Source organism: Lepus europaeus, chromosome 12 (genome assembly GCF_033115175.1).
Source record: "Lepus europaeus isolate LE1 chromosome 12, mLepTim1.pri, whole genome shotgun sequence".
Lineage (NCBI taxonomy): Eukaryota > Metazoa > Chordata > Mammalia > Lagomorpha > Leporidae > Lepus > Lepus europaeus.
Window position 1 is genome coordinate 20,268,024 of NC_084838.1, and position 18,629 is coordinate 20,286,652.

General features: G+C 53.4%; 1 protein-coding gene across 5 annotated transcripts in view; it reads right to left on the reverse strand.

Annotated features, from left to right (window-relative positions):
* Positions 1–18,629, reverse strand: part of ZNF618 (zinc finger protein 618) — a 171,222-nt gene that overhangs the window by 13,157 nt on the left and 139,436 nt on the right. For 3 of the 5 annotated variants that reach the window (XM_062207711.1, XM_062207709.1, XM_062207712.1), the window contains 3 exons: positions 9,638–9,877; positions 6,757–6,840; positions 4,043–4,120 (listed from right to left, as the gene is read on the reverse strand). In XM_062207711.1, coding sequence (XP_062063695.1) covers positions 4,043–4,120; positions 6,757–6,840; positions 9,638–9,877 — 402 coding nt within the window. The remainder of the gene's footprint in view (positions 1–4,042; positions 4,121–6,756; positions 6,841–9,637; positions 9,878–18,629) is intronic. The other 2 variants (XM_062207713.1, XM_062207710.1) reach the window with 1 other exon arrangement.

The following is an 18,629-nucleotide window of genomic DNA, read 5'->3' on the forward strand; positions in this document are numbered from 1 at the left end:
CTCCACAGGCAGAAAATCCCAGCACAGGCAAAGCCACAGCCAGATGGAGCCGTGGATGCCGACGTCTGGGGTGGTAGCAATGTTCCATGTTCTGATGGGGATGGTGGTTCCACAATTGTAGGTACTGTCAACACCCATCAAAGCGTGCTCTTAAAAACTGGCAACTTGAAATATTAAAATTGTAACTCAATAAACCTGGCTTTAACACAGACACTAAGGGAACCCGTTAATCTGGCAGGAGCGAACAGCTACCGCTTCCTTTTCTATCCGCTGTGCCTTTTCCCACTGCAGAGAACCCATTTCCCTTACTGCGGGGACCTCAATGTTACAAGGAGAGCAGGCAGATGGGTTTTCTACTGGAGCTCAGGCCCCAGTCAGACTCCGCCAAGGCTGGGGGCTGTGACACGGGGTTCAGGTTTTTCAATTCTGAGCCTAAGTTTCCCTTCTTCCATCCTAAACGCTGGGGACCGGGTAAGCTGCAGGGCTATTCTCTTACTCTCTGCCTGCCACAGGACTCAGCATTGAGATGACTCAACCTACTATTAGACAGTCACGTCTACTATCGTGGAGTGCGAACTTTCTCTGATACTGCTCCTGATACAGGGAGGTGGCCGGCCAGAGCTCTGTGCACAGCTAGAACGTAGCTGGAGCTGAGAGTCAGGCTGACTCTGCATGGCCATCGCTCCACACCCTCCCCTCCCACGGGCACACATGAAAGCTGGGAGACGGACAGCGGCGACAGCCTGAGGATGACTAACTCGAAATCCAAAATACTCGCAAACGCAAAACCGTCTGAGCTCTGCCCTGATGCCGCAAGCTGATGCCGTACAGCTGATCCCAAGTGTTGTGTCACGGTCACAGCCATGTCTAAGAGCTCCTTCAGGCCATGTGTGCAAGCTACGAAACGCACGTGAATGCTGTGTAGATCTGGGCCCCACCCCCTTGGACATCTCACTAGGTATATGCAAGCAGCCCAGAATCTGAAATATCTGAACACTTCCGGTCCCAAGCGTTTCAGCTAAGGGGTCTTCAACTTGTGTTTCTGGCAGGAGATGGAAGAAGAGGCACCTGCTGCTAGGTCTCAGCTTGACCACAGCCCCCCAGTACTTTTCATACCTCCCCTCTGACACTCTCAGCCGGCCCAGCGAATGCACCGATAAGCCCATTTCACAGAGGAGGAAACAGAAGCCCAGGGAGGTGAAATTGCCCACAAGGACCAGAACCCAAGCGTGGCCACCTGCTGAAACCTAAAATCATGTCACCAACTTGTCCTTGGACTTGCAAAGTCTCCAGGCCCCTGCTGCTGGGCGTCCCTAAGGGGCTGGAAGGGAATACCTTCAAGTGGCATCTCCACCCACCTTCCACCTGGCTCCACCTGCGGTCCCACAGGGGCTGCCAAGCAAGCGCAGGTGCTGTGGAGTTAACTTTCAGGTTGAAGAGCCTGCTCTGCCACTAGGGACTGCTCGGCCACGTGGTGCCTCAGTTTCCTTTTCTGGAAAGCAGGGCTCGTGTGGCACTTAAGACAGTCATCCTGAGACAGAACTTGAAGTTCAAGTTCAAGTCATGCTAGGGTCTTTACTGAGCTGTGCCTGTCTGGGCCAGTGGCTCTGTTCTCTGAGCCTCAGTATTTTCACCCGTACGATGGGGATGAAGATGTTAGAGAGCTGCCAGGCTTGTGCACAGAGATCTGAAGACATAATCTCCAAAAAGCTGGAAGCACCACAGTGGCCACCAAGTCCGCACTCCCTGCCCTTGGCTGTCTTTGCTACTGACTGCCCAAGCATGCTCCCGGGCTGTCAGCGGGCAGGGAGGGTTTTCCACGCAGCACGACAGGAAGTTGATTAGTGCGAATTACCCTGTGCCGTTCAGCAGCCTCTTAATGAGATTGGTGTTACTCGGGCTGATCCCCCTTATCAGCGCGCCGAGAACGGCGCAGCTCACGACGCTTCGGTTCTCCCGGTGGAGCCAATCCCTTAATCCCGATTCAGCCTGGCCGGATTCAGCCTGGCTTTACACCGGATTGCCGGCCAGGCATTCTCCTGCAGCTCTGGACCAGAACAAAGCAGCGCAGCCAGCACCTCTGGCGGAAACCCTGTCAGGTGCTGGGGCCCCCTCCGGACTCAGCCTTGATTTACATGCTAATGGCCTCCGCCCCCGGGGCTGCCCCAGGGATGGGGAAGCAGGGGTACCCAGATTCTCCCCCAATCACTGCTCAGCTTCCAGAAGCTGGCAGGGCCCATGGAGAGAGAGAGAGAGAGAGGTGGAGGGTGCAGAGGCAGAACATAGAGGCCTGGCCTGCAGGAACTAAGTTCACGCAGTGGTCCCCAAGCGCACTGCCCGCTGCTGTCCCTAGGCTCCTGGTCCCCGTGGGGTCAAGGGTCACCGTCCTGAGCTGGCATGCCGGGCCCTCCCAGGTGAAGGATGGCGGATGATGACCCAGACGCGTAGAAGGAAGGAGACACGGGAAGACTGGCAATGAGGAGGGAGGCTGGCGGCCTGGGCTTTGGGGCCCCGGCGTGAGGTGGAGACAGTGGCTGCCGTAGATCACACAGCACTGGGGCAGGGCAGTTGGAGCAAAGTGTCTTGGTAGCAAAAAGAGCTCTGTCCTGATTTTAAAGTTTATCAGAGACAAACAATACCCCACCCCGCCCCAAAGGTCATGGGAACACAGGCCTGGTGTATAGCAGGTACTCAAAAACACATGTGCTGAAGGGGTAAATGGAGGGACGGATGGATGGAGGATGGATGCAGGCAGGGAGGGATGGAGGGAGAGAGGGGATGGTGGGACAGACAGGGAGGAAGGGAGAGACAGGGAGGGAGGGAGGGATGATCGGACAGAGGGAGGGATGGACAGATGGATGGGGGGAGGTAGGAGGGACGGATGGAGGCATAAAGAAATGGATGGATGGATGAGGCATGGACAGACGGACAGGTGGAGGGAGGGAGGGATGGATGGACAGACAGAGGGAGGCAGGGATGGAAGGATGGATGGATGGACCAAGGGAAGTCACGTTAACAGAGCAGAGCCCTGCCTAAGGGATTCTAGTCCCGGCTGTGCCAGTCAGACCAGACCTGGAGTCTGTGAAAGATCTGCAAACCCTACAAGGATACGCCTAGTAACAGAGATACCTGTGGCTACCAACTGTGGTGCCAGCATGCCGCCCCAGGCACTGCCCACCCCGACTCCCAGAGCCTCTAGACTACCCTGAGGGAGGGGCAGCTCGCAGCCTCCCCCACACGCCTGTTTCCTTTTGCAGGTGTTTGGGTGTCCCTGGGCGGTGGCTCTGGGCCCACTTCCACCCGTGGTTCCACTGCTCACGAGACTAATTCCCGCCAGTGGCATGTGAGCAGCTGGGCGTCACCTCTGGCCCAGGGTGGCAAAGAAGTGTGTGCCTTGTCCATGGTCCAAGAGCCAGGAGCCCAGGGACCCAGGGGAAGACGATGCCCGGATCCCCGGGTCACCGTGTGGCAGCTGCCACCCAGGTCACCTGCATTCGGCCGGAGTGCGAGTGAGAAACAAGCGATGCTCGTGTGAAGCCCCTGAGAATCTGGAATCATTTATCTGCCACAGCAAACAGCGTCTCCCTACTGAGAAACCGGACCCAAGGTGGTGTGGATGCTGTGAGAAGCCTGCAGTCCGAGGCGCTGGTGAGGAGGCTGGAGGGCAGGAGCGTGGCCACACGGCCTTAGCAGGCGGCCTGTGGCTCTCGGAGCAAGGTCCCTGGCCCAGCAGCCCAGCCCCACCCTAGGCTGCAGAGTCGGATATGGGTGGCGCCTGGGAGGCTCCCCTGGTGACTCCGCCCTTGGCTCCCCAGCACCTGGCGCTCCAGGAACGGGGCTCCATCCAGAGCTGCCCCCTCCGCCTCGGGCTGCACGCCTCGCCCGCCTTGCTCCTGCCAGTCTCAGTCTCCACCTCCCAGTCCTGTCCTGGTCCTCAAGGCTCCGCCCAGAGCCATAGCCTGAGGGACGCCTCCTGCACTCCATCCCCAGGGATGTGCACACCTCTCTGTGGGAAGCGACCACCTGGTGCTCTGGGCCTTACCTGCGTGGGACTGCATGTGCTCCAACAGGTTGTTGTAGAACTGGAACTGGATCCCACAGGCGCCGCATGTGTATGGCTCTGCAGGGAGAAAGGTGGTGGTCGGTGGTCGGTGAGGGGAGAACAGACAGCCAGGCAGCTTTGGGCGGAAATGCAAACACACAAGCAGGCCAATCTGTGTGTTCAGGGCTCCCGGCCCAGCCTATCTGCCTCCCTTGTCACCCACCAGTGAGGGAGAGGCTCGGGGGGAGAAGGAGGAGTGACAGAGAGGGGACAACACGCACAGACCTGTCTGACTCAATCCAGCGGGTATTTATTGAGTGCTTACTGCATGCCAGGCACTGCGCTGGATGCTTGGAAGGGGCCTGCATGGGACACAAGGGGATAAGGAGCTCTCTGCAGGCAGGGATGGCGTCTCAGTGACTGCTGCTGGCCGAGAGAACCAAAACCAAGGTCATGAACACAGGAAAGTGTAGGGAGTGAAAGAGTACGGGGGACGGTAAGGGGTGGAAAAGGCCCCGGCATCGCAGGTGCAGCCGGGCCTCTCATGTCCAGCCACGCATTCCTGGGACTATGTCAGCACCTGGCAGAAGAGAGGAAGATGGAGAAGAAGGAAGGAGAACAAGAGACGGAGTACAGGGGAGCAAGGCAAAGAAAGGCTGGAGGACAGCTGCGAGGGGCTCAGAGAGGGGTCCAGGGATGGGAGGCGGGGCTAGCTCCTGGAGTCAGGGCTCCGTCCCACTGCGGTCCCAATTCCTCCACCCACAGCTGGAGCTGCCCAGGAAGGTGGCCTGTGGCTTGTCTGGCTCACGCTGCCCAGGTCGGATGCCCTGGGAGGTCAGCCGAGTCCACTCCCTGCCCTGGCCCCCCCACACCCCCGCCTCCCCCACCGTGGGACCAGCCCTTACTCTGCAGGACAGGCAAAGGCCTGAAAGCAGGGGACTTGCAGTGTCTGCCAACGAGACGTCTGCTGCTCCATGAGGATCCCCAGGATGCTGCCTCTGAATCACCCGTGCCAGAGGAGGCTCTCGGGGGCAGGGGAAGGGAGGTGGAAGCTGGCACGGAGGCCACGCCCTTCTGACAACCCAGTGGGCTGCGGCCACCGGGCAGGGCCACCCCCCCAGGATACTCTGGACTCGGAAAGAGCAAGGCCCCTGGAGGGCTAGTGAGAAAACAGCCCCGCGTGGCCACTGCTCACCTCACACCGGGGAGCTGGGAGCTGCCCCCAAGTTCTGGCTGCGGGATGGGGACGGTTGGCCGCGAGCAGGCAGGGGCTGTGCCTGCTGGCAACTTCCAGGCCAGCTGGGGACAGTGGCTCCACCACTGACCTCTCCTGAGCCCCCCTCTCCTCCCCAGACACCCACAGAGTCGTGGTGAGGACAAAGACATGTAAGACACGTAAAACTCTCAACACATGCCATGCATGCAGTAGGTGCTCAATAAATGGTGGCTGCCCGCAGAAGCTGTGGCAGCACTTGATGCCCTCATTCCTGATTGTGAATGTCAGTCTGGGTGCGGAGGGGCCCAGGGGAGCAGCACAGCTTGGCCGAAAGCACAGGAGACTTCAGTCCCGGTCCCAGCGCTGCTACGTATCCCCGTGTGGCCCGCGACAACATCGCTTTGAGGCCCGCCTCCTGGAGAGCTTATGCGGATCAGACAGCTCAAAACCCTACCCTGTTCCCCAGAGCTTTCATCAAACCACTTGGGCTTACTGCAAAACAAAGCGAAAATCACCAAAAGAAAAAAAGCCCAACAAAAGCAAACAGCCACTGGGGAGTGTGCAACCTGTGCCCGCACTCGCTGGATGCTCACAACCACCTTGGGCTTCCCTCCAGCAGAGGCCAGGGTAAGAGGCTGGCCCAGGCACGCAGCCAGGACATGGTGGCCCTGGGTCACCCCGAGCTAGTCTCTGTGACGATGCAGAAGCCTCCTCACGGACGTCTGGGCTCCCAGCCACTACTTCATAAAGTTTTCAGCAGTCGACCACATCCGGCCCACCTGCCTACCTCCAGTCAGCGTGCAGCCCGCTGCCTGGCACAGACGGACCTCCGACGTGTGCCCAGTTCAACTTGGACTGCGCAGGAAGAGTGGGAGCCCCACACTGTCAGACGCCTTTCCCCTCCTGCCCGGCCCTCACCATGCAGACCTGCCTGTGGCCACCCCTTCCCTGCAGGCCTGGCTGATCCTGCACCTGCTGGGGAGGGCGGGCCCTTTGCTGCTGTTCCAGAAGGTCAGCCACCAGGGGGCGCCAAACACCACTAGAACCTCACGCGAGCAGCCTTATGCTGGAAAAGGCTGCAAAGGGAACTGTGGTAGGGATGGTCCCGGGTTCAGCATGACACCAGAACTTGGGGCCTCTGGCTCTTAGATCCACAGCTCTCTCGGCTGCACCCCTTTGCCTCTCCCAGGAAGAAACTGGCTGTGATGCTTACCTTAGAAACACAGCAACTGGCCCTCTCTGGCCCACCCACAGGGGCAGGCTGGGCGGAGAGCTCAGGAGTTGGGGATGGGAGTTCCTCTCTCCGCAGGGAAGAGGCAAAGAGGGACACCCCTGGGAGAAAAGGCCCCTCCTGCTCCTGCCTGGCCCTGCCTCCCTCCATCCCCATGGCCCAGCCTCCTCCCAAGGCGATCCACTGCATGTGGGGCAGACTCCGCCCCCACAGCACCTGCCATGCGAGGCCGGGAAGGGCCAGCATCACCTTGCACTTAGCACTCACCGCTCGAGTTCTGGGAACTGCTGTTGGTCTCTTCAAAGTGGTTTTGTGCTTTGCCTTCTACCCTGCGACTGAAAGCGCTTTCTGCTGGGTGAGGGACCAGGGAGAGAGAGGAGGAGAGAGAGAGAGAGGGAGAGAGAGAAAGGTCGGTGACTGTCAGCATGGGATCTCGAGAGGAAACCACGTGGGAGGTGGCCCCGGGCTGGTCGGGTGCTGGGGAGCCAGTGCAGGGAGGGGCTCTGGGACCCCAACCATGCCTCCAAGTCCCTCTGGACCTGAGTTGCAGGTACCTTGCCAGAGCCCTAAGAGACCCCGCTGGCAGTGCCCTCAAGGTCCTTACACGGGGGGTGTGGCCTGGGAGCACACGGATGAGACCCAGCTACTGAGCTGGCTCTGCGTCTCCCATCTTCGCTCCTGGGGAGCCCCGTCTGCTGCACCGAGCCCCTGGGATCTGTCACCCACCACCGCCTCCATCGAATTCTGCTGCCACAGCGCAGCAAAGGCGCAGAGGAGACCGTAGCCTGCTTCCTGGAGGAAGCTTTGAGGCCACTGGTCCCAGCTCCACCAGCTGGGGGCCCTGGGGTAGCAGGGTGGGCATCCTGGCAAAGCAGGCCTGATGGGTGAGCTGGGGCAACCCCACCTCCCTGGAGGTCAGAGACCAGGTGAGGTGAGTCGGCATTCACCCAGGGCAAGCGCCTGGCTCGCCGCCTGGAGCAACTTCCCAGGCATCTCTGCTCGCAGGCTGGCGCCCCCTGAGTGGCCCAGCCTCTCCCAGGTGCTCCCTGCAAACTCCACAATGCAGAGGCAGCGTCCACCCAGGTGCAAACCACGGACACGCTGTGCACCTGCAGGGAAGTAACTGAGCAGGGGTAACCCAGCTATCTCAAGGTGCCCTTGGCCCCTGGCGCTGCTGGACGACTCAGGAGACAGGCCTCAGGACAAGTCCCCCTGGCACGTGCAGGGGACGCGGTTCCTTTCCTGAGGAAGAACTCGCCCAGGGGATGTCACAGGCTCGCTGGAGAAGTGTCACCGGCTGGGACCCATTCGCTCTACTTAACCCAGCCTTCCTCAAGCGTACTGGGGGCTTCCGCAGAAACAGGGAGCCTGGGAACCCACTTCGGGAAATGCAACTTTCTCCCAGCCCACTCTACACGGGAAGGGAGTACGCTCGGGCTGTGGTTCCAGATGACCACAGGAGAGATGGATGGGAGAGGAAGCCAGAGGTGGCTGCCATAGGCCCTGCTCAATCCCCGGCCCCTCCCCCCGCAAGGCCTCCTGGAGCAGCCTCCTTCCTGCAGGGGCTGCTGACCCCCTCACAGGGCGGGCCCGGGCTTCCCACGTGCTGCCAAGATGCCTGGGCTCAGCCTCAGGAGGGCACCCGCCAGACGGCAAAGACGCCATCCGCCTCCGCGCTCTGTCTCGGGGAAGGGGAGGGGCGGTCACGCTGTTTCAGACACTCCGCCCCCGGCCTCCCCCTGCATCTTCCCAGTAGCCCGAGGAGGGGCTGCACTGTCACTCCCACCTTGCAGGTAGAGAAACAGGAGAGACAGTGTCCAGTTCCTGGGCTGGATGTGTGCTAACCCTCCGAGACGGAGGGCCACGCCTTCATTCCTGGGGCAGGCGCTGCCTTCTGCTCGAGGTCCAGGGTGGAGACCTGGGCTACACGGGGCAAATGACACCCTTCAAGGGGGGCTTTGTGTACTGACCAACGCATGCGCAGGACTTCGTGCCGCTGGGGCCAGCGACTCCTCCGGGCAGCAGTGGTTTCCTACTGCACAGCTGCTAACGCCAACTGCGCACAACCTGCCTTGCCGCCGGCACCTCCGGCTGCAAACCAGTGTGTGTGTGTGTGTGTGTGTTTGTGTGTGTGTTTGTGTGTGTGGTCCCGCAGTGTGTGTGTGTATATGCATATTCGTGTGTGTGGTCCTACAGTGTGTGTGTGTGTGTGTGTGTGGTCCCGCAGTGTGTGTGTGCATGTGTGCACGTGTGCATGTGGTCCCGCAGGTGCGGCCCCCCACACCAGCCTGCTCAGACACACCGGAAGAGCCACTTCTTCCAGGGTCATGAGGATGGGGACAACTCCTATCTCTAACATGTTCCATCTCCCAGCCCCCACGGCAGGCTCCTGCTCCCTGCCTGGGGCCCTCTGACCTGCTCAGCTGGGAAACACACACACACACACACACAGAGGTTTGCAGGCGGAGGTGCTGGAGGCAGGGCAGGTTGTGCGCAGCGGGCAGCTCCGATGGAAGTGAGTTTTCAGAATGAGTTTTCTGAAGGGTAGGAGATGTCAGCTCAGGGCAACATGGTCCAGGCAGCTGACAGAAGAGGATGACCTGGGCTGGATGTAGACAGACAACAGTGTGCACATGGTGAGGGAACACCTGTCACGTGGCCACTGTGTTGGGGCTGCAGCAGGGAGTGGTGGGGACTGTGGAGGGCACACGCCCCCGTGAAGGAGGCAGCCCAGGCCGTCCTGCAGCAAAGCGTGCCCAGGGCTGCCAGGTCTGACTTTTCTAGCTCAGGAGAAGTCCAAAGCTTTACAAGAAACCTCCCAATGTTCAACTGTTGGCAATTAATTAACATTTTTTAAAATATTGTGAAGGCCAAATAAAATAGGCCCTTTTGGCCAGGATTTGGGGCAGACAATCTACTACGTTAAACACACACACACACACACCTGTTTGCAAATCACCATAAAACCCTGACTTGGGGCGAAAGAACCAGGCTCTGGCAGGTTGGGTGCCTGCTGTGGTCACAGAGCCAGCCAGGGGCAGAAGCAGGACCTGGATCTGCCCCGAGGCATAGCAGTGGCAGGCAGAGAGGAGGCGGGGAGTAGAGGAGGGGAGTGGAGGAGGCGTGGGGGGACGTAGGCCATCAGTACCTGCGGTCGCCTTGCTTGCCGGAGATCCCGAGTTAGGAGTGCGGAACGTCTGGGTCTGCGTGGCTGGAGGGGTGCGGTGTAAGAGCGTGGCACAGCGGACCACCGAGGCCGGAGCTTTCTTCCCTGGCTGGTTCGTCTGGGTCTTGGCGGCCACAAAGCGAGGAGTTGGGGAGACCTCTGGATGCGAGCACTCAGAGCCTGTGTCTGGATCGTCTGGAGGCTCCCACCCGGGGGCGGTACCTGGCGGGGGTAGGGGCAGGTGTTCAGTCCCTGAGACCCTCAGGGCGGGAGTCCGTCTGCCCAGCCATCTGTCGCTGCCCAGGAAGCAAGGACTCTCATGCCCACCGGGAGCCCAAGAAAGACTCTGGAACTTCCTGAGTTGTCCTGGAGGGCACCTGCCTGCCAGCCCACACTCAGTTACCTGGAGCCACTGAGCAGCCCCCACTCCCACTCCGTGCAGGTCACCCATCGCTGGGGGCAGCCCAGCCTCCAAGTGCCGAGGGCCCAGGGAGGAGTTAACCCATCATGGACACCCACACTGGCTCTGAAGCCCCTGCTCCTTCCTTGGAGGTAAGGACAGAAAGCAGGTAAGCAGGGGCACTCGGGGGTCCACTGGGTGGGGGGATGGCCGAAGGCAGGATGGCCTGATGTTGCCTTAAGACAGTAGGGACGGGGGGATGCAATGCTGGAAGTTTTGCAGGAAGCATGCGCCACAGTCCCTTGCTGTCTAGGGAGCTTGTGTCACTGCTTGGCAGGCGCCCGTCTCCCTGGTACTCAGAGCGCTCCGTGCACAAGCTGGAGCCCTGAGCGCCAGGGGCTGGTGCTCACGGGGCCTTTGTCCCTGGCAGTGTGGGACAGATGGCACTGCCCCAGCCTTCCCCAGTGCTGGCAACCCCTGATGCACTCGGATCAAACACAGAGCAGAGGGCAGTGGCCTCCTTGCTCAAAGAGGGGGCAAAATCTACGACTCCCTCGCCTGGACTCTCCCGCCCCGTGCAGGGCACAGCTTGGCGACCACTGCTGGACACTCACTGTCATGGGAGCAGCACTGAGTTTGGGGTGAGACAGACACCTCTCTGGATGCCAGTACGGTGACCTCTGGCCTCCACCAGCTTGGTCTCTGAACCTCCCCTTTCTCGTCCTGGTTTCCCCGCCTCAACGCCACCATTCATGGGGCAGGAGAGCTGTGGGGTGCCCACCCCTGCACGACTAAGTTGTTATGGCCACATAGAGAGTCAGTGCGGGAGGGGACGCTGGCTCCTGGAGGACGGCCTTGCACAAGGCTGACGACCCCTTGCCCGGTCCCCCACGTTTCTGGGCACAAGGCCGACGGAGTTCCCAAGCACCTGCCTGAGCAATCTGCTTCCTCCCAGGCCTCCGTCTCCAGCCCTGCAGAAGGGCTTCCACCAGGTCCTCTGGATCAGGCTCTGACCCCTGACGGCCCCATGTGGGAGCCGGCTGCCTCCTTCCCTGTGGCAGGGAGCGGAGGGACACCACGAGGCACAGAGCGTCATAAACTCAGGGCTGTTCCCTGCCTGCTTCAACCCACCTGCCCAAGACTCGCTCAGTTCCCCAGCTTCCTCCCTTCTCACCCCATGATACCCCCGCTCATCCAAGCTCGTGGCCTTTGCACATGCCATTCCTTCTGCCTAGAATGTTCTTCCCTCGAAGTTTTATTTTTATTTTCTATAAGATTTATTTGAAATGCAGAGTTACAGAGAGAGAAGGAGAAGGGGAGAGGGACAGAGAGGGATCTTCCATCCGCTAGTTCACTCCCCAAAAAGGCTGCAGTGGCCGGAGCCTGGAGCATCTTCCGGGTCTCCTATATGAGTGCAGGGGCCCAAGCCCTCGAGCCATCTTCTGTTGCCCTCCCAGGTGCATTAGCAGGGAGCTGGATTGGAAGTGGGGCAGCAGGGACTTGAACCGGTGCCCATATGGGATGCTTGGCAGGGCAGACTGTGGCTTAACCCGCTATGCCACAGCGCCGGCCCCTCCCTTAGTTTTGACTGCTGGTTCCATATACTACCGTTAAACATCACTGCCTAGGTGAACCCCCCTGACATCAGCCCACCTGGCCATGTATCTGCTGTCCCCTCCCCTCTTCCAAGAACTGACCGCCCTTGACAGTGACACACAGTGTGACCTCTGATCAGTGTCTCTGTTCCTATTAGCTGGCATGCTCCCTGAAGTGACAGCTCTGTCGGTTCTGCCGGGTTCACCCATGCCCTGAGTGTCCGGCCGACTCCCTGAGATACAGAGATGTCACGGGATCCGGGGATCAATCAGGGCATGGCCGGCCAGAAGAGTAACACTGAGGACAGCGTAAGGAGGGCACCTTGGATCTAATCGTGCTGTGGAGCCACCTGACGCGTCATCCTCCCCACCGCCCAAGGCACAGGGTGGGCTGGGGCTGAGCTGGGACAGCCTGCACGGCTCACGACTCAGCTCACTCACGTTCGCTCTGGCCTTCAATCTCACATGGGACATTGCTGGATTCCCGCCTGCGCCCTCACTGAGGAGCAATGAGTCTCACACAGCCTGGCTGACTTCCTTGGGAAGAAGTCCACAGGAGACGTTTACACTAAGTGATATCTAAAAAGTCACGGAGCACTGTCCTTGCAGAAGAGCTGGAAACTGCACTGAAACAAAAGCGCCAGTGGACACCGGATCGAGAACAGGAACCCAGTGAGGGACGGGGCGGGGGGTGTCTTCCTGGAACCTGCACCAGGCAGGGGCTGGAGACACATGCGAGGCCCACGGCACTGCGCTCAAGGGCTGGAGGTGAGGGGACGGCAGATGTGACGCCCGCGGAGCTGACCTGGGAATCCTTCCTCGTGGATTTTCATCTTAAAAAGCGAACTGGGGAACTTAAACTTCTGGCCCTGATGGGACAACAGGTACAGGATCAGCTCTCTTGCCACGGTCAACTAGAAAGCTGCACAATGTATGTGAAACAACAGTTTGCAGACCTTGACCAAAGAGCAGTGCGGAGCTGTGGTTCACGCGAGAAGGCACGATGGGAACCCCACGGTCGGTGCAGCTCTTGGCCTGGGGAGACCCCCGGCACCAGGGCACAGGGATGTGGAGACCACAGAAGACACGCACCTGACTGGGGTGAGGAGACGGCGATTGTCAGCATTCAGGGCTTTTCAGGGAAGAATAACAGAGAACCGTGCAAAGAACTCAGAAATGTGCAGAGCTGAAGTCTCTGGCTGAGCAGCAAACTGCAGCTGTACAGAGGAGCCCCTGCAAAGCTTCAGGGAAAAGAGCGTGTGGGGAGCTTTTTCAGCTGAGTGTAGATGCAGGGGCACAAGCGCTGAGCTCTCGCCTTCTGCAGGAGACGGCGTGTGGAGGACTTCAGGCATTTGGCTGAGATCCGCAAGGGCCATGTGTTAGAGGAGCTACGCTAACCCTGGGCTCAGAACTACTCTGGGTCAATCTTAACACGGCTCAGAAAAGTGTCACACTGACCTGTAAGTAAAACAAACTCAACACTCATCAAAGGAACAACACGACTTCCACCAGATGCAGCACAGACTCAACACTCAGGTGAAGCAGGAAAATGTGACCAGTGATAATCAAGAGGAAAAGATTCAGGATACACAGAGAAACAACAGGGCTGATGGACCTAGGAGACACTGACAGTAAAACATTACAAAAATGCTTGAAGACTTAAAGGAGAACATGAACACAATGAAGAGAAAAATGAAAGCTGCACAAAGGAACCGAATGGAACTTTCGCAGGTGGAAAATATGACTGCGCAAATGAGTTTTCCTAACAGAGCAGATTAGACACTGCAGAAGAAAAGATACATAAACTTGAAGACAGGGCAATAGAATCTATCCAAACTGAAGCCCAGAGGGAACAAGGCGGGACACAGGGGCAGGGTTTTAGCTGATCTGTAAACTTAATCAAACACCTAAAACACATGTAACTAATGCCTCAACAGGAGAGGACACACAGATTAGGGAACCAAAATGTTTGAAGAAATAGTGGCTGAAATTTTCCAAATTGGATGAAAAATATGAACCTTTTGATTCAGGAAACTCAGTGTACCTCAAACGGACAAACACAAAGAAACACACATGACAGTCAACTAGTGGAAAATCAGCAACACAGACATTTAAAAGCATCCAGAGAAAGAAGACACACTAAAAATAGAAGTATCCCAAGCATAATGAGCTCTGATGTCTCGTCAGAAACAATGTAAATGAGAAGATAAAGGAATGGCATTTTTAAAAGAAACAAAAGAAAAAAGGTTTCTCAACCTAGTATTCGTGTCCAGAGAAAATACCCTTCAAGAGACAGGTGAAATAAAAACATCTCTAGGTTGTGAGAATCTTTCCTCAACAGACCTATGATGTAAGGAACAGTTCTTCAACAATAACACAAAGTGATAATGGCTAGAATTCAGATTTACACAAAGCAAAGCACAGCCCAGGAGACGGGATGTGTAGGTAATAAAAGGCATTTTCTCTCTTCTTAGCTACTTTGACAAAGGCTAGACAGTTTAAAGCTGAGAGCACCTGTTGTGTTTATAACATGCGGGCACGGTAAGAACAGCACCGGGAGGAGGGGAGTAAATGCACGATGCACGTTCATGACCCACTGAGGACGTGAACTGTAAATTATAGAAAACTGAAAAAGAAAAAAGAACTACAACTAGAAAGCTAACAGAGAAAATAAAAAAAAAAAAACACAAATATTATCAAGGAAGGTAGAAACAGAGGAATGAACAATCAGAACAAATGGGACCAGTAAAAAATACAAAATGGTAAACTGAAATAAAATTGTATCCATAAGTTCTATTCAACATAAACGATTAAACTCTTTGGTTGAAGGCAAAGACTGTCTGGACCAAGGAGCAAGAACCAACCATATGTACACACTCAAACATAAAGATACAAATGGACTAAAAGAAAAGGATGAAAAAAGATACACCAGGCAAACACTACTCCTAAAATGTGATAATGGTTATAAAATGAGATAAAATAGGTTTCAAGAACAGATGTTGCCAGATATTTCCAGAACATTGGAGAATTTAAACAGGGGTCCATTCGTCATACCTAAGTGTAACAGAATTTCAAACTAGATGAACAATAATTAATAGAACAAAAAGGGGAAACAGTTGAATCCACAAATATTAGCTGAGGATACTGACCCTTCTTTCTCAGTATATGATAGGATAAAAATGATTTTTTAAAGCAGGAAAGGGTACAGAGCTTTGGACATTATCAACCAAATTAAAATGACATGCCAAGATTCCAAGATACATTTTTTTTTACATCAAGTGGACCATATAATAAGATATAAATCTCAAAGATTGAGAATATATCCTCTAATTACAGTGCAATTAATTTAGAAATCAATAACTGAAAAAAACTGGATAATTTCTGAATATTTGGGAATTGAATATATTTTAAAATAACCTTTCCTACAAAAAAAATTCCAGGCTTGATGGCTTCACTGTTGAGTTCTACAGAGCATTTATATAAAATAACATCTGTACACAAACTCTTGCACAAACTGAAGAAGAGGGAATGCTCTTCCCAATTCATTCTAGGAGGCCAGCGTCACTCTGATACCCAACACAGAGAATGGTATTACAAGAAAAGTATACCCCCCCTGCTGCAATGGAAAATGGAGGAAGTGGAGTAACTACTTTGGAAAACAGTCTGGTTGTTCTTAAGAGTTAAACATACAGCTACCAGATGACCTAGCAATTCTGTTACCAGGTGTTAAGCCAAGAGAAATGAAAGCATTTGTCCATTCCAAGACTTGCTCATACATGTCACAGCAGCTTTGACTACCTTAGTTCCAAACTATAAACGACCCGAATGTCCATCCATATGTGAACAGACGGAGGAATTTTATGTTCCTCTGACAATGGAAGACCACCAGAGTCACGCACTTACATAACAACGTTTGGCTCAATGACACTCAGTATACGACGGTGGCCCCCTAAGATTATACGACCTAGTGACACAGTGACTGTCTTGCTTGTGTAAGAACACACTGACGTTTGCACAATATCTACATCACCCAGTGATGCAGTTCTCAAAACAGATCCCCACTGCAGAGTGACCCCTAACTGTATTCAGCAAGTAAGAGGCATGACCTACTGATACATGCAAACACAGATGAAACTCAGAACATGACACTGAGTGAACGAAGACAGGCTGGGAGAAAAGCACACACTGTACGATGTCCCTTGTGAAGAATCCCAGGGAATGCAAACTCATCTACAGTAACAGGAAGCAGAGCAGTGTTTGAGGACGGGGAAGTGGGGAGTGAGGGATTACAAAGGGCACGAGAAACAGTTGTTAATTATCCTCACTCTGATGCTAGTTCCATAGGTGTAAAAATGGTCAAAAAGGACAAACTGCACACTTTAACTAATGGGCACTCATTGCATGACAATACAGCTCAGTAGCGATTTCAAAACTTTTACCAGAAATGCTTATTTCCTCGATTATGACTATATTCAACACACCACTGACTGAGGGTGGGCACTTTAGTCTTAGGGCTGTAGGTCGCTGCTCTGGACCAAGGGCCAGCTTGGGGAAGGGACCAACGGCAGGTAAAAGCTTAGGGAATTTTAGGTATAAGTGAGCAGGAAACATGCTCCTGAAAGCAAGCTAACTGCAGAACCTACTCTGGCTCTTTCAGTAACTTAGATGCATGTGCGAGAACTTGACGTGGGAATTGTTTCACACCATATATGTAAATTAATCATCCCCTTAAATACACACAAGTACTTCAAAAAGTTCAGGAAAATATGTATCATGAAAAAAACTCTGCACAGAGTTCAAAATTTTTTGCATCAAAATAAATATATCTTGGGAGCCGGTGCTGTGGCACAGCAGGTTAAAGTCCTGGCCTGAAGCGCTGGCATCCAATTATGGGTGCCGGTTCTAGTCCCAGCTGCTCCTCTTCTGATCCAGCTCTCTGCTGTGGCCTGGAAAAGCAGTAGAAGATGGCCCAACTCCTTGGGCCCCTCCACCCACGTGGGAGACCCAGAAGAAGCTCCTGGCTCCTGGCTTTGGATTGGCGCAGCTCCAGCCATTGTGGCCATCTGGGGAGTGAATCGGCGGATGGAAAACCTCTCACTCGTCTCTACCTCCCTCTGTAACTCTTTCAAATAAATAAAATAAATCTTTTAAAAAAAAGATAAAATGTATCTTTCAATTCCATTTTCCCAGGAACTTTCTGAAGTACCTTCATTACAGTATTCACATACACAAAAAGAAGCTTCAAAGAACAAAGTCATGTTTATGGCAAAGAAGAAACGTTTCAACGTTGTAACTTTCTTTAGCTCATGTTTTGACTTTCTGATATTCATATTTGAATCAAGTATAGGCACCAGGACTTTTTTTTTTTTAATAAACCAATGTAATACACAAACTAACAGCATAAAATATAAGAACTCATAAAATCACCCTAGTCAATGTAGAGGAAAAACCACAAACACCAGTTTACAGTCAAAGTTTTCAGTAGACTAGGAACAGAAGATAACTCCCTCAGAGATGAAGAACATCTACGGACCTATTTCAGCTAACAGAACACTGAATGATGAAAAAGATGAGTGCTAATGCTGGGATACTGAACCCGATGGTTGAGAACACGGCAGAAATACCTGCTCATTTCGTTTTATTCACACTGTATTGGAGAATCCTGACCAGGACCACAAAGGGAAAAAATACTGAAAAGAACACATTAGAAAGTAAAGGAAAGCTACTTTTCCTAGAAGATAACATCAACATGTACAAAGAGTATCCTAAATCTACAAAACATCTATTAGAATAAGTAAATTTCCCAGATACAGATTCAATACACAATATCAACTGCTTATGTATAATAAAAATAAATATTCGGAAAATTAACTTTAAAAATCATAGTAGCACTAAGAAGTAAATTACTTAGGGATACTCTAAGGAGATATGTGCAAGACCCCTACTGTGAAAAGCACAAACAATTGTTGAGGGAAACTTAAATGAACCCAAAATATCTGGAGAGATATATACCATGTTCATGGACTGAAAGACTCAACACTATTGCAATGTACATTCTTGCCAGACTGGTCTACAGATTCAATGTAGCCCGAAACAAAATCCCAGTTCATGTTCTTTTGGTAGAAACTGGCAAAAAGATTCTAACCTTTGTATAGGAAAATAAAGTTTCTATAATTATGATGCATTCTTTAAAAAGATCACAGTTGAAAAAACTAAGAGTACATATTTAAAACTCATCATAAAGTTCCAGTAAATAAGACCATGTGGAATTGGTATAGGCAGATAAACAGAGTAAAGGAAGAGAACTAAATTCAGACTTACATATTCAACTGATTTTCAATAAAGTGCCAATGCAATGCACAGAAAAGATCTTTTCAACTCAGATATCTGTATGGAATGAAACGAATCTCAACTCATACCCTACATCACTCAGTGAAATTAACTCAAAAGGGATCACAGACATAAATGTGAAGCCTAGAAAGTTCCTAAAAGGCAATAAAAATGGCTACCTTCATCTTAACACAGGTAAGGATGTCCTTGAGGAAGGACCCAGTAGGCAATAACCACAGGGAAAAAAAAAAGATAATTTGGACTTGATCAAAAGGAAAATACATCTAATATCAGATGGTATGGTATGAAAAGCAACAGAAATGCCAGAGACTGGGAGAGAATACCCACGGTATGTATGTCTGACAAAGGACCGGGATCTACTGGAATTACATAAAGAAGGTCTACAACTTAAACAGACAACTCAACCAAAAAAAAAAAAAAAAAAAAAAAAAGGACAAAAATCTTCAATAGTTTCCCTTGTAATATACACAAGTGGCCAACAAGCAAATGCACAGATGTCCAATATCATTACTCACCAGGCAAATACAAATTAACACCATAATGAGATACCACTACCCACTCACTAGAACAACCAGAATTAAGTGGCCCAATGTCACCAAACATTGGCAAGAACATCGAGAAACTGGAA